Here is a 16729-nt window from a genome sequence, read left to right on the forward strand (position 1 = left end):
AAGGGCCTCTTCTTTAGAATATAAAGGAGCATTTACAATAAAAAGATGATCCTTATTGTACACGAGAGAGGTAGCAACAAGACTATCTTAAGATAGATAGTCAAAACCCTTATACCCAGTGAGGTCTAGGAATTTCATGTTGTTGGGACAAAATATGTATAAATATATTTTTCAAAATATATATTTGTAACATAAAATATAACACATTACTATTAAAAGTTGAGTTTTATTACCATGCAAATACATTGTAAAAAAAATTACACAACTACCCAATCATAATCCATTAATTTGTTCTCATAATTAAATTAGAGTTTAAAAAAATTAAAAAATAAAAATAAAGAGATGTAATTGGATACAAATTTCTATCATTGAAAATGTTGAACGTACGAAACAAAATTCCGTTCCAATTTCTAATTGGTTAATACAAAATACTTTGTTTTCTAATATTGAATGATAATTTATTTCCACCAATAGGAAACGGCCATGTAAACATTCGGTTGTTTCGTTTGGTCATTCATTCTGCCTAAATACCAATGCTCTTCTATTATTGATTTCCGATTTTTTTGATATGTGTTCCTTTTCAAGTTATTGGGGCAATGTTATGTCCTTCATTATTACCTTGAAATTGAATCCTTCAGGCTCTGGTAGGCCAATGGCCAAATTATTATTCAATTTGTGGAAGAAGACAATAAAAGGAGAGAATTACAAGTTAAACATTTTGGTGAGACACATGGAGAGAATTATTTACACTAAAATTTTATGCCGGCAGTAATTAGTGTAATACATGAGTAGTATATTACTCATACATTTGATAAAAATTATGTGGGGGCAAATGCCCCCATAAGTGGCAACGTGCATCCGCCCCTGCTTACGCCTTCAATTCTTGCTAAGAAACCTAGCATAGGTCAACTAAGGGGATAGAGAGGGTAGTCAGTGCCTCAGTTATATATAATTCATGAATGTTAAAAAGTATAAAAATATATAATATGATGAAATATAATTTATCTTTCATGTGAAAATTAGTTACCTATTAAATAAATATGCTTATAAAAAAATCTATTAAATATATATTTTAGACATCTCCTTATTAAATTCATATAATATAGTTTTAAATAGTAAACTATAATCGCTAGCTTTCCTCTTGTAAAAAGAAAACTATAATTTCTTCAATTAAGAAGAAATATTTTATTTTTAAGATTTAGTTTTTCTTGTAAGACATTGTTGCGATTTATTTCCAGATTAAATAATGTTAGTTATTCCTAAAATTACGATAACATAAAATTTAAATCTATTTGAAACACTCTTTATGACTTGATTTAAAAAAATCAAATCTATTGTGTATTTTCTTGGAAGATACAATGATCAATAAAATTAACTTCTTGAAATAACAAATCTTTCTTCCATCTACATAACTACATTCATATAAAAATCCAAACACAATCTAGTAATAAAAATCTCACTATGTCGGTGAATTGGCAGAGACTAATATCTGGCAACAGAGTCATACGTGTGAGCAAAGTAGTGGACATTATAATCCTCACAACAAAACCAAATTGCATCAACCCCAGTTTTCACATAAAAACAAACAGATTTTCTCTGTTTTTACTTTGCTCTGTTTTTATTTTATATATATTTCAGTGTTATGCGCGTGACATGATTTCATGATTATATATATATATACATGATAAGGCTTTGCTATGTGTCCAACTTTGGTTTTGATTTCTCACCTTGGAACAACCGTGTTCGTCTTCCTTGGTGATGAAATCAGCAATGGCAAGTTGCTCCTTCCTCTTCAAACTGCTATTGCTGATTCTCACAGTTTCAGGTACTACTACCAACTTGTCTAATTCTTCTGCATGATTCCATAGAAGAATTTAGTTGTGCTCTCAGAATACTATTCCTTTTAGCTTCAATCATCATTGTTTGCTCAGAGGAATCAGCCATTAGTTTTGTTTTCTGATTTTGTCCATTGGGTTGAGCATCTATTCTCCATGCTCTCTTGCTTTCACCTTCAAAAAAATTCTTTTTCTGTTTGAGGTTGATTTTTGATTGGTAATGGTACAAGACTTGGGGAATGGTTCTTTTTCTAACTATTTAGCATTGTGAATGAAGGGTGTTTGAACTTTGAATGATTGTCTCTGAAACATTCTGATATTTCTATTTTTGTGTTTTCAGATTTTTGTGTGCTAACTCAAGGTCACAATTTTGGAATCAACTATGGACAAATAGCTAACAATCTTCCTCCACCTTCTCGGGTGGCTGTTCTTATAAACTCTTTGAATGTCAGCAGAATCAAACTCTATGATGCTGATCCTAATGTTCTCTCAGCATTCGCCAATTCAAATGTTGAATTCATCATAGGACTTGGGAATCAGGATCTTCAGAGCATGAGAGACCCTTCTAAGGCACAAAGCTGGGTTCAACAGAATGTTCAACCTTATATTTCACAGACCAAAATCACTTGCATCACAGTGGGGAATGAAGTCTACAATAGCAATGATACTAATCTCATGATCAACCTTCTCCCAGCAATGAAAAGTGTTTACAATGCACTTGTGAATCTTGGATTAGCACAGCAAGTTACTGTTACAACTGCACATTCTTTCAACATTTTATCAAATTCATTCCCTCCTTCATCTGGGACCTTTAGTCAAGGCTTGATTCAATATATTCAACCCCTTCTTGATTTCCATGCTCAGATCAAATCACCTTTCCTCATTAATGCTTATCCTTTCTTTGCATACAAGGCAGACCCAAAAAATATCCCTTTAAGCTATGTGTTGTTTCAGCCAAATTCCGGTTCTGTTGATCCAATGACCAATTTGCATTATGATAACATGTTGTATGCTCAGATTGATGCTGTTCACTTTGCCATCAAAGCTCTGGGGCATACAGATGTTGAAGTCAGGATTTCAGAAACTGGTTGGCCTTCTAAGGGGGACCCTGATGAGGTTGGAGCCACACCAGAGAATGCAGGAATTTATAATAGTAATTTGTTGAAGAGGATTCAGATGAAGCAAGGAACTCCTGCAAATCCTTCTGTTCCAATTGATATTTTTGTGTTTGCTCTTTTCAATGAAGATATGAAGCCAGGTCCTATTTCAGAGAGAAACTATGGTCTTTATTATCCTGATGGCACCCCAGTTTACAACCTTGGAATTTCATCATCACAGTCACCAGGTTATCTCCCACAGATGGTTATAGAATCAAAATCAAATGTAAGTAGACTCATAAGAAATTTGAAAAAATTACTTTTTTTGTGAATTGAAAAGTTTCATTACCTTTAGTTCTTATTTTGTCTATTGAGTGTATTATAATTTGATTGAGTAATTGTTGATGTATCTAATGCTCCAGTTGCTGTTTATCTGCAGGTTTTGTCCATTAATTTTCTCATCTACATACTCACATGCTTGATGTTTGCTTGGGGGCTTTCAAGACCATAATCAGGAAAATAAATTCATATAGATCATTCTTGTGCAAGGTGAATTTTTTTTTTATCTTGTCCTGATTTTTATATTTTATTTGCAAGTGTATTTTTTCAGTATTTGTTTGTTGGGACGCCACGGGTCTTTAATAGCACATTTTTTAATCAGATTTTCTTTTCTCACAATTCAAATTTAACACTTAAGAGCTACTCATAAAAACTTTTCTCAATAATTGATTTTAGTTTAAGAATTAATTGTAGAAGGGTTTACAAAGTTGTACTAAAAGAATGAAACCAAACTATTTCATCTACTGAACTACTTCTGAATCAAATTTACCATATCAGAGCAAATTAGCAAATACAATAGTCTGAAAAAGTTCAAAAGCGTATTTGGTTCCTTCATGTTATTCTTTGACTTTATAATAGTACCATACCAAATACAATAGTCCGAAAAATGATATGATGGGAAAGTTTTGGTATCTCTTTAAGCAGAAAACTTCCTTTTTTTCATTATTTATTAATTTATCATTAAAAAAATAAGGTGATGGGTCTCCACCTACCTTATCTTCCACTTGCAATCATGCAAATGCATCTCCCCCTGAATAAAATTCTTCTTGTCTTCAGCTATACAAAAGTCCAAATTCGCTCATGTCAGAGTGAAAAAGAAGCCCCTCCTGCTAGATAACTAAACCTTACAAGTTTTTCCATGTTTGTGAATCTTATCCCAAGGTGGCATGCCCTTTTCCCACCACTTTACCCTTTCTATCCCCAGATTAGCTTATGAATCTTGACCTTTTGTAGTATCATGATTGGGGTTGTTCTGTGCTGGCTGCACTGTGTATCAAATTTTTCAAATCCCATGTTCAAAACAGAACCATTTTATCATAGTGTACACTAATTGCAATATAAACACACTAAACTGTTGAGTAAATAATTAAAAGATTCTATTATAGTGATCTTCCACCATTGTGTGATAACATGTGCTGCTCGTAGAATAAGGATTCCTCTGTATGAACTATTCCAAGGTCAAATAATTAGTCACATTAGCTATTGTTTGGTATGATATGCAAATTAGGAGACCTCATTAGGTGGATGCAGTTGCGAGCATCTGAATGTGGAAACCTAACTTCAAACAAGGAACATGGTTCATAATTTTAATCATGCTTCTTTGTTGGACCAATAATAGCAATTAGCATGTTTAGAATAAGATTTTCTTGGATCAAAATCAATTTTGATACTCTAAAACTACTCACAAAAGCTTCTCCTTAAAATTAATGTTGACTTCAGAATCAATTATGGGAGGTTTTCTAAACATGCATTAAATCATGGTGTGGGAAAGATTCCACAACATGAGAGTCGCATAAAGTGTGCTGGAGGAGGCTGTTAGGAAATGGACATGAGAAGGACATTTGTGTAAGCCTTTGAAATTGGATTTATAGAACTATTACATCATCATGGTCCAAGTGGGATGATGATGTTGACAGATTGACACAACCACTTAAACATTTTATATCTCAAGACTCTAATAGTGATTGTTAGCTGCTTCCATGCCTCACCTTGTTTGTGGCGCATTAAAGATCCTTATCTTTTCATATAGTATTTCCATTTTCACATAGCAAATATCTTTTCTTTTTGTACTGTTCTCAAAATCAGGGAAATAGCACCGCTTGGTGCATCTGTGTTGGAGAAATATTAGAAGTTTAAACACATTTTACATGTGCTTTGTTCATCCTCATATATTCCAACACTTTGGATACTTGGTACAAATTTTTATTGAAATCAAAATCATGGTACACAGTTACAAAAGCTAAAAAAAGTTACTTCTATTTATTATGATTTTAATTTTATTATAATTTTTCAGCGTATATCCAAACATGCAATTCAACATGTTAAAAAGTTGACTAAAATCACTAGAAGTATTGCATAACTTAATATTGGTCCATCTTTGCAGGGAAACAGCAGCAGCAGAGCTTTTTATTGTGAAGGAAAATCTTGCACTTCTCGTTTCACAGACATGGGAGCAATTGTTCGCGGAAGGATTAGTTTGTTTAATCTATAGAAATATTCATATGATTATTGATTAGTTAATTTAGCAATAATGTCAAAGGTAGAGCTCAGAAATTGGATTTGTAATATACAATAGTGATTTTTTGACAGAGTTGATATATAGAAAGTAGATTTTTTTTTTATAGACAAAAAAGGAATTATATTGTTAATGGAAAAGAAAATCGACCATTGTCAACAATTTTATTCGTGAAAAACTTGATTACCTGTTAAGTTGCTTATTCGTTTTGTATTATATTACAAATATAGACCATTATTTCATGGCAGTTAGTAATCATTATTTTATAATTTAAGAACAAAATAGTTGAGATAATAATTGAAGAAAAGATTAGTCGTGCAAGCAACCATTATCACAAGTCAAAAAAGTACAAAAAAAAACATTGAAAAAATTGAAATTGTGTTATCTGTTTTGTTCTAGTTACAGTCAGATATCTCAAACAGCATTAGCATATGTTCAGACTAGACGGAGCTATTCTTTAAGTATTTTTGTGCAAGCTAAGATTGCAGAGAAGATAATGAAATTATAATTAAACTACTAAAAAAAAGATAGTTTAATTTATATTTTTGCACGTGGACCTCTTCATAATTTTGGGCTTCTGTGAAGAAAAAAAAATGCTAACAAAAAGTTGTAGGAATCATTTGAATGATCAATTGATGCCCCACTTAAGAAAATGAAAGGTTACCAGCTAACTTGGATGATTGCTCTAGCGTAATGTTGTAGTCATCTATAGGTGGTTTTGTGGAACCATAGACATTGAGTTAAGAACAAGGTATGATAACAGCAGCTTCAATAAATGAAAACTAAACTTTACTTAAAGTCTTAAAGGATTGCACTGTTGCAGACAAAGTAATAGCAAGGCAAACTTAGAATTTACAAATATGATGTTTCCTAGAACTTTTACTGGTATTGAAGAAAGGTGTTACCATATGTTGGGGGAATGGGAAACATTGGAGATATTTCTTCTATTGATTTAAACCACATGTATTATTCACAGAGACAATTATGTTCGAGTTGGTAGGGCCTCTATAGACGAAAAAAATCTTCTTATCAAGTATTTAACGCAACTGTATTCACAGAGACTCGAACTCGAAACCTCTGCTTAAATTTTGATCAGACGAGTCCAACCAAATCACTCAAGAGAGTGTTGATTGAGAGGGAACCGTCAAATCTTCTGGCATGCCGCTTAATCGAGCGGTTGGGGGTTTGTTTGCATACTATAGTGAGGGCTTTGAGCGTCACACTCACTCCTTAATTAGAGGGTCACAGACTTTGGATGAGACATGGTAAATGGAGATACCTTGGTCAAGACAGATGACGGCAAAAACGCAGTCGGTTAGTAATAGACCCACTTGGTTTTGGTGGACATATGTGGTTAGGTGTAGGACGCAATCGGTTTGAGGCATTTATACATGGTTGGATACATAATGCAATCGGGTTGAGGCAGTTATGCATGGTCGAATACAAGATGCAATCACTTGCGACAGGTGGCATTAAAGGCTCAAGGCAATATTCATTATATCTGAATGTTGCTTTGATATGAATTCATTGAATTGTCCTTCATTTCAGTCAATGTTGATCGTTTTCAAGAAGGATGGAAAACCAAGATTGTGCATGCCGAAGCAAACCTCAATCCAAATACGTTTTCTACTCAGTTTGCAGCTACACAATTCTAATGGTATTTCCTGTGTGCTGATCTGCTGTATTTTGTTCACATTTAAAAATTACTCTTTCTATTTCCAATTTTTTGTGAACTGGACTTTGGAAAAAGGGTGGTTATCACTCTTCAAAATCAAGGTGCAGACTCTTCAAAATCAAGGTGCGGCTAATAGCATAATTTAGAATGGCCCAAAATCAAATTGAACTTGTTTAATTTATTGTTGTCATTCAATCTTATATTAGTTTTTTTTCTTTCAAAAAAAAAATCTTATATTAGTTTTCTTATAAATAATATTACATACCCAGTTAAATATATAAATGAAAATTCTGAGATTTACAAATCTAAAACAAAATCTATATACTATTAAAAAAAATCATTATCCAAAGACATTGTACACATGATATTACAAGAATAAAAGTTATCACACCCCCCTTTCTGACTGACAAATGTCACGACCAGAGAGACTCACACACATTAAATATCTTATATGATTTTCCTATAACCTCTCTGACTGACAAATGTCACGGCCAGAGAGACTCACACACATTAAATATCTTAAAAGATTTTCCTATAATTTTGTATCTTTGTACCCCATTAAATGATGGTTATGAATGCATTTAAAATAATTTATTAATTACATGATAATACCGATTATTTATGATAAATAATTGGAATTAAATTTGTTCAATTCCGATTATTTTTATAATGTTGTTTCATAATATTTTTAATGATAATATACACAACCGTAATATAATAGAATTTATTTTTAGAAGTACAGTAGAATTTTAAGTCTATATACACAACCTCAATATAGCTTATACAGGGTTTATCAAGGTTTATTTTAATAGTATTCAAGAATTATTATATTCAAAGTTTTGCAAGTAATTACTTTTTGCAATTAATTATGTACCATGCCCATAAAATTTAAGTATGTTTTTCACAATCTTAAAAATGTTTTTCACAAAATATTTAGGATTAAATATATATGAAGTTTTTTTCAAATTTTGCAAGTTGTGTGATACTTAATTACTCATTGTTATTTTGCTTGGTTGAATACTCATTTTTGCGAGATCGTCGATTCATTATTACGTGCCTAAATAATGCGGTCAATATTCACGTGCAACGCACGGGGTAAAAACGCTAGTTTACATAGATTACAATGCCAAAATTGGATTTCGTAGACAATTTCATTTCAAATAATTGAATTAAAAAATCATGTCAAACTTTTCTTATTTTCAATTAAATTTTGCTGCTGACAGCTAACTAATTTGTCCTCAACTCCTCATACAACCGAACGCATATGACATGCTGTCCCACAAGATTATATCTTTTGCAGATTTATTTTTAAATTCTGCAAGGAAAATCCGGCTGCTAACAACTTTCTTTTTTTAGAAAAAAAAATGATCCCACAATAGAAATGAATAGCAATAAGCAGGTAATAAAATATTCTATTAACGTGTGATCTAAGAAATAATGAATGGCTATTGCACCAACTTTGTTTGTTACAGAATTCTATGATGAATGGCATATGTAGAATTCTATGTGATCTAACAAAAAAAAATTAGTGCGATGAATGGCATATGTTGTTATTTCTTGTTAAGGAAACACTTGAAAAAGTCTGTAAGTTCCATAGCCTAGAATTGCTAGAGTGAAGTATCATTTTCATGTGCTTCCTAAATAAGAAATCCAAGAAAATCACTTCCCTTTAGAAGCTACAATATAAGGCTTGTTTGAAGATCTGTGTATTCTACAATCCGAGAAGAATAATTAATAAATATGATTTTTGAAGTAATACAAACACACTCAGACACTCTTCCGTACACACTACTCTTACCAATCACACTAAAAAAAAAATACTCGACACAGTATATAGTACATACAAACCCAACCCTCTTATTATTATTATTCTTTTCTACAACTACTCCTGCACCTAAAAACTTTCGTGATAGCTAAACCTCAAAAACAATCAAACAATCAATTGAATGCCACAACAAAGAAGCAAGAGACCTCGACTATGTGCACCACTTCTCAGTCATAAGATACAAGGAAAGGAATGACCATAGACATAAAGGCGTCGTATGAAAGTGTAGCCGAACCGGTATAACGCGTGTCCTTCTCCTTGAATTTGTCAGTCAGACCCTGAAAATGTAACATGTAATTGGGATGGTAACTAATATATACGAGAGGAGCAACACTGGGATAATTATAGGAACATGAATTCCGTGAAAATGCCAATTTCTACAAAGTTAAATGAACAACTGATGCTCCAAATCGCAAAAATTTATTGGATATAAAATGCCACCCTAATGTTTATTTCCTATCACAGGTCACATAATCAAGACAATGCGCATAAGGATCAAGATTGTATCATGTGGATACTTCACATTAAGCCATGTCAACATTTTGTGTCTATCTCTCTCTTCATACCCATTATATAAGTAGGTCAGTCTGAATATATACGAAGAGAGAGAGATACAAAGTTTCACACGACACTGTCATGTGACATGAGAAGATCATAATCCATGAGTTTGAATGTAACAGGATAGACATGTTTGTCCTAAACCACTTATTTGAAGCAAAACAAGGAGCAGATAACATGCTTATATCAACGGAGAGAAAGAACAATGAACGCAAATGAAAATAGAGATATTAGATGCACGTCTGTAGATTCAAAAGGTCATTGAGTTTTACCTTGATAATCATCCCACACCTGCATACATCCAAGAACAGAACAGAACATGAGACACTTGGATATTTAGAGTAAACCCCAATTTGGCCCTTTAAAGATTTCTTATTATCAATTTGGTGCTTGAAGTATCAGTGATATCAATATGGTTTCCAAATGATGATTTTTATAATTGCATGACATCAATTTGGTCAGTCCCAGTAGACAGTTAAGTCTTTTTGACGATTTTCACATATGGAAAAATCTCTGTTTAAATTGATAGACATGAATTGGAATGAAATAAAATAATACTATGTTCCGCTATTTGGATTATTAAGAGTAAGATATAATGAAGAGGAATATAACGAAATGCATCCCCCACCATTTGAGAGGTATGAACGGAACCAACCTTTCCTTTTCTATTCTTTTTGTCTATATTTTATCATAAAAATATCAAAATAGTAGAATGGTAGCTTTATTCAGTTTCATTCCATTTCATCTTATTCTACTCAATTTCGCTCCACCAGATATACAAACATAATCTGAGAAACAGATTAGTATATATCTTTTAAGGGCCAATTTAAAGCTCCAAAAATCTATGAAGGACAAAATTAAAGTTTACTCTTTCAAATAAATAAGAGAATAAAATGAGCACTTGAAAGAACCAGAGAAAATGACTTACTCGACAAAACTGTCAAAACCAAGTTCAACCCGCCGACCAGTTCCATCACTATACTTTGAAAGCAGAAGTTGTAGAACCGAGCCTGGTACAGCATAGCCAATACCATATAGAGCATCTCTTAGCTCTAATGGATCAATTTTCCCACTCCTATCTTTATCATATCTCTCAAATATGCCCTGCGAGTGAAGTACAAATTCAGAGGCATTATTATGGAATAAAATTCTACTATAAACGCAAACTTTGAACTTCCTGTTGAAGTTCACCCAAGCAAAAGGTGAAAAAAACATCAAATCACTTATCAGTTATCACTATAGCAGCAAAGACGAGTCAGTGGCTCATCCCACAACATGGATGAGGTAGTTAATAAGTGTGGTATAAGCTTGATCCACTTTTACAAAGTCAGTGAACTGAATAATGCAATTATTTAAAAGTAGTTGATTTTACTAAAAATGTTAAACACTTGGTTATTATAATGATACGACACTATTGTTTAGAGATAATGTAAAATAGTGTACATTGGATAAACACTAGTTATACAGATCTTGGCCAATAGGAGAAAATAGACCAACCTCTTAATCAGTTGAGTCAGGGACACATATATGAAATGTTTACTCCAGGAAGAAGAGATAGAGGGATGAATATTAAGGAGGTGTAGGGTCAGGTAGTTAATAGTTATGCATGAGGTGGGGGAGAGAGAAATATTTCTGCCAAGATGGTTATGTGGGATGAGAACATGGGGAGAGAAGGCAAAATAAATTTTGAGAGTTATTCAACCTCCAACCTGGCCCCTAAGATTTGTAAGCTGTGGATTATTGTCTTCTTTCAGATTTTGTATGTTTCCTTTTTTTTTTCTTTAGTAAGAAATAATTCATTGTTAAGGTGTAACCTTTTTGCTGCGATATTCAGTCAGGATGTACATGAAGAGTATAGTGAATAGTTAACAAAATTATTAAACGAAAACCGCTATTAATAGCTATGGCTTATGGCAATCAAATAGTATTAAGCCCAGAAATCCATATTACGTGAATGCTAAGATGCAAGATATTTTTGCACTGTATAGAAGTTCACATTAATTGATTCCTCTTTAACAAAATGTGACAACTCAGAAAGGAAAGTATACCCTCCTGGATCATGGGCCAGACAAACCTAAAACTCATTCAAATCCAATAAACTAATCCATGCCAACCTAGCTAGAAAATCAAGAGGAGCTAATCCTACGACAGCTGTAGCTGGGAGGAACCAAAGGGACATATTTCCTCCATTAGGCAAAAAATCTCAGCATAACAAAAACCCATTTCTTGATGACTAGCCAACCAACTCATTGAAAGGACTGAAGAACACAGTAGGGATCATATTCACACTCACTCTCAGCGACCGGCTTAGGTCAGCTAATTCCTACCACCTGAAGTCGGCCTCCAGTTTATTTGGTGAGCAGAAAGCATTCAACAAAAACATGCTTAAGTGCTTTTAGACTGAACCTTCCCACATTAAAAATATACGAGCTTACAGAAAAATGCCTTCAGCATATTTCATGTTGAAGTTCCCCGCATAACAATGGAACCATAACCATTCACCTTGCCCAATTAGGATTACTAAAGGCTCTAATACTAAGTTAAAGTTCAGAAACCAGAATCAATTAGGCCTAACTAATGTCAGATATGGAATTTTAATAGTAAAATATGCCAATAATTGCCTTAGAAGAATCTTTTAGCAAGTCAATCAAGTTATACCCCTTCTGGGCTTCTGGGGGATGGGTAGCTCACATGGTTGAGCTAAGGGTAATTGTAGGTGAAGGGTCAGAGTTCGAACCTTGAGGAGTGATAATTTGTACTAATTTACCAACAACTAACATTTGCCTATAAAAAAAATACCCTTCTGGCTTCTGGGGAAGCAAATTACAGAACCAAAAAGATTCACAAAAGTTAATTGTACCAGGAAAACAATGTGCAAATACCACTATTTATCTACAGAAAATACACAAAGAATGAAAAAGAGACTCACTCGCCAATGTCCAAGGCAATTCCAGAGTGCTGCAAATTCCTTAGGACCTGTGACAACACAAGTAATCATCAGCAATTGATATCAACAAAACAAAAAAAACAACAGAATTTACAGAATTTGGCAGCAAGTGTGCAATATGGGAAACTAGGTTACCAACTCTGAGAGGCTCATTTGGGTGCTTGAAGAGAAACATGAGGAGACGAATAGTCCCAATGTTGAATTTCTGAAACCCGGAGGTAAGAACCTGCTGCAACTCCTTCTCATCGATGAAGCCACTCTGATCCCTATCCACCATCTGAAAAGCCCTAATCACTTCAGGGTGCGTCCCTGGTGGAAACGACGAATACCCACCACCAGAAGAAGAAGGAGGATAACCAGATGACGATGGTGGAGCTTGTCCGTAACCATGACTAGAATTGTAGCTTGAATGCGGTGGAGCGTGAGATGGAGATTGGGTGTAAGCGGCGGAGTGCGGCGGAGGGGAGGAATACGCCGGTAACTCAGGTGCAGAGGGAGCGTACGATTGAGACGGAGATTGAGGATTGTATCTACCGTAAGACATAGCTTGAAGCAGGAGAATGAAGAGTCAGAGGAGAGAGACAATGGTGGTAATTTGGTAGCAAATTGCGGTGCTAAGGAGCTTAATCTTAAGGCTGTGTTTGGAACAATGATAACGGTATGAAGGACGATGAGTGAAAAGCAGACACGTTTTTATATGAATCCCCACACGCCACGACAATGTAGGTTCAAACGCGATTACGAGGAGTGTGGATGGTCAATATTGGCATTCGGCAAGGGGTTGATGTTTATCCTAATAGATTTTTTGAGTTTAAAATGATGTCAATCCAAACATGCTCAGTTTTGATTTAATTATTTACTTGTCGTTAGAACAATGGTAAAACGAAGAGAAAACGCCTTTAAAAACTATTGGTCTAGGCGTAAGTGACATGTTTGAAAGGTCGGCAGATGCTCATTCATGAGTATAGTTTTTCCTAATGAATGTAGTAATAACTAAACGTAACTAAGCTTCCTCGTGATGCTTCAACTAACACTTATAATCGACTAGAACTAATTAGTCCTTACTATATCTCTAACATACCCTCACAATCTCAAGGTGGGTGTTGAAGTGAAAATTTGCCAAGTTGCAAATCTGGTAGGAGACAAGGTTTCAGTGAAAATATCTGAAACTTGATCAAGAGAGGGAACATGAGTAACAATGAGAATCTTATTGAGGACTCTCTCTCTAACAAAAAAGATATCTAACTTCATGTGCTTAGTCCTTGCATGCCAAACTGGATTGTGAGTGAAGGTCACAACACTCATATTATCATAGTAAACATGAGGTGTATGATAAGGAATCTTTAGTGAATCTTTCTACAAGTGTCTGCTTGTTTCAACTCCAACTCACTAGGTTTGGAACCAAAAAGATGCGAAAACCAGATGTATACCTACGATCATATGGATCTGAGGCCTAGTCAACATCATTGGTTTAATATACCCACGAGCAGAGAATAGTTGATGTGGCATTACCAGGTCACTATAAATTGAATATAAGCAAAGACGAATGCAATATCATAAGATAATAAAGAAGGGATTGTAGGCTAGATTCAAGGCTTTACCTTTAGTGCAAATAGCGAATACTGATTAGTTGGTCGAGCACCTTGTCCCCTATTCCTTTGATCGGAACTGGCAACTTAACGTGTTCCCCCCCCCCCCCCCCCCAATCGGAATTGGCACCTTGTCCCCTATTCCTTAAAGTTGAAATGGATAAAAAAACTTGAGAGATTCAAAGCGGCTAAGGACTCTTTGGAGTGGGCATGACAATATACACTAGGCATAGAAAGCAGCCTAGTAAGCTTTATTGTTTTAACAATTCACATCAATACTCATGAGACTTCATAAGAATCATAACAACTAAGATATAATTGTGATTTTTATTCACTTTTGATTTGATAGCTCTTTGGTGGGAAAGTTTTGGTGGAGAAGGAAAAAAATTACAACAAGTAGCAATGAGAGTGTTGAGTCTCACTTGTAGTGTCACTGGATGTGAAAGAAACTGGAGTGTCGTTGATCAAATTCATACCAAGAGAAGAAACCGCTTAGAACAACAAAGATTAAATGCTCTTGTCTTTGTTAAGTACAATCTTCAACTTGAGATGAGAAAAAAGGCTAGAGAGGAAAAAAGAGATTCTTATTAGATGCTTATCGGATATTGAGTCTGATGATGAGTGGATTAGTGAAAAGAGGATCATTGCTTGCCAATTGATACTTCATGGATGGACATACATGAGGCTTTTACTATTGAGGAAGGAGCTCCAAGCAAGAAAAGGAAGATAGATAATTATTAGAAACTTAGAGCTAGAAGAAGCACTTCAATATTGTTTTGTATGAGAAAAGAGCCGAGTAATTGGTGGTATGGTGAGTTGCTTCATAATTAGGGAACCAAGTTTTTGTACCACAAACATATCCTGGTCCTGTTAACAACCCCTGAGGTTGTTGAGAAGGTATTGGTCCTAACAATGAGTTTGTGTCTAGGCTAGCAAGTGGACCAATAAGGTAAGATTGTGGTGGCCTCTGAGAAGGTTGATGTGCTAGATTCTGAGAAGAGGGTAAGGTCCTTTGAGTGGGCCAACTTGAAAAATACTGAGAATTAGGTTGAGCATGAGATCCTGAAACTGGTAAACCTACAGATGCAAACTGTAGAGAGTACTATGACTGAGATGTAGGCTTGCTGAAGCTAGAGGCACCAAAACCACCACTTATAGGCACAAATCCAGGAAAGCCAAACTGCTGAGAATAGCTAGGCATAGCTCTAGGATTCCCAAACTGATCTGGAACACCACCAGTATTGCGATAGTAGCAGATTGATACATCATGACCAAACTTAGAGCATATTAATTTGACACTGAACAGAATACCTGCCATTGCGACCACATCCACGTCTTCCTCCATCGCGACCACCACAATACTCTCCACGATAATCACCATTGTATTGATCACCAGAATCACGATAATCACCATTGTATTGACTACCAAAGTTGCGATACTGTTCATGTGAACCTCTACTATAAGAGGAATACTGAGAATCATATGAATTAGCAGGAACAGGGGATTGTGGCACAAAAGGAGATAAACCTGAGGGATTCACATTAACTTGTGCCACATTTGCAGAAATCATCGATTCACCAACCTGTTTCCTCTTCGCGCGTTTCAAACAAGCTTCGTGACTTACAATCATATATTCAACCGCATTCACAGAGCATGGAACACCTTAATTGAAAACCAGAGTCATAAGAGGATTAAATTCCTCTGGAAGACCATCGAAAATCACATCTAGATGATCGCGAAAGGGAACGAGATCTCTGATTGAAAGTAAGATGTTTACGATAGACTTAATCTTTTGCAAATGGGCGAAGGGTAATTTTCGTCCCTAAAGTTACAGGTGTTAGGCATTTTGGTCCCTATTCTATTGAAATGTCGCTCGTGGTCCCTGAAGTTGCAAAACGTCAATCATGTTAGTCCCTTGTTTGGATCTCGTCAGTGAACAGTAACAGTCAAGGTGATTTGGCACGTTATGTGCTCCTGTGGACTTTCCACATGGATTTAAATATTGAATTTTTTTTTGAAAAACTTAAAAACTTCAATTTAGTCCCTGGCAAAAATTCTCAAATCAGAAAAGCTCCAATCTCTCCATCATCTTCTTCCTCCTCATCATCTTACCCAGAAAAAATCAATTCCAGAAACATCGGCTAAACAAAAATCTTCATATTCTCACTTAAAAAACAACCCAAATATTCTCATATTTCCTCTGATGCATCTTCAACCTCCTCCTTCCATCTTATTAAACCAAACCCATAAAATTCATTCCCCTTCTTCCATCTTCTTCAACCAAATCTTGAAAATCAAAACTTAACCCCAAAAGCACACCTGTTTTTCAGGATGAAGAAAAATCCAAACTTTGAAGCAACCCCAATCCAATAAATATTTTGGGCATGTTCAGGAAAACTTGTCGATTTGCAATAAAAGAATAAAACAAAGAGACGAAGGAAAGAATTAGAGAGGAGAGAAAATGGGTGGTGAAGAGAGGAGAGTGACAACCAGATTCAATGCCCTCTCCATTCTTCTTTAACAACACAAGAAGCATTATAGTAACAACACTGTCATTGACAAATCCCCATCAGTTAGTCGACCCATAAACAAAAACATTCCCCAGACTCTCGTTGAAGAAGTTGTCA

At 34.8% G+C, this 16729-nt stretch overlaps 2 protein-coding genes across 2 annotated transcripts; one reads left to right on the forward strand and one right to left on the reverse strand.

Annotated features, from left to right (window-relative positions):
• The first annotated feature begins 1658 nt into the window (after positions 1-1658).
• On the forward strand, positions 1659-5709 carry LOC130748179 (glucan endo-1,3-beta-glucosidase 14-like). Its single transcript, XM_057601343.1, has 4 exons — positions 1659-1825; positions 2176-3218; positions 3372-3481; positions 5376-5709. Exons 1-3 carry the CDS (start codon positions 1759-1761, stop codon positions 3441-3443), a joined length of 1182 nt encoding a protein of 393 aa, XP_057457326.1. The 5' UTR covers positions 1659-1758; the 3' UTR covers positions 3444-3481; positions 5376-5709.
• A 3180-nt stretch (positions 5710-8889) lies between these two features.
• LOC130748180 (probable calcium-binding protein CML48) lies at positions 8890-13206 on the reverse strand. Its single transcript, XM_057601344.1, has 5 exons — positions 12648-13206; positions 12495-12541; positions 10494-10669; positions 9838-9856; positions 8890-9285 (listed from the first exon to the last, which is right to left on the reverse strand). The coding sequence occupies exons 1-5, from the start codon at positions 13054-13056 to the stop codon at positions 9175-9177; spliced, it is 762 nt and encodes a 253-aa protein (XP_057457327.1). The 5' UTR covers positions 13057-13206; the 3' UTR covers positions 8890-9174.
• Between the last annotated feature and the right edge of the window lie 3523 nt (positions 13207-16729).

The sequence above is a fragment of the Lotus japonicus genome, chromosome 3, assembly GCF_012489685.1.
Source record: "Lotus japonicus ecotype B-129 chromosome 3, LjGifu_v1.2".
Lineage (NCBI taxonomy): Eukaryota > Viridiplantae > Streptophyta > Magnoliopsida > Fabales > Fabaceae > Lotus > Lotus japonicus.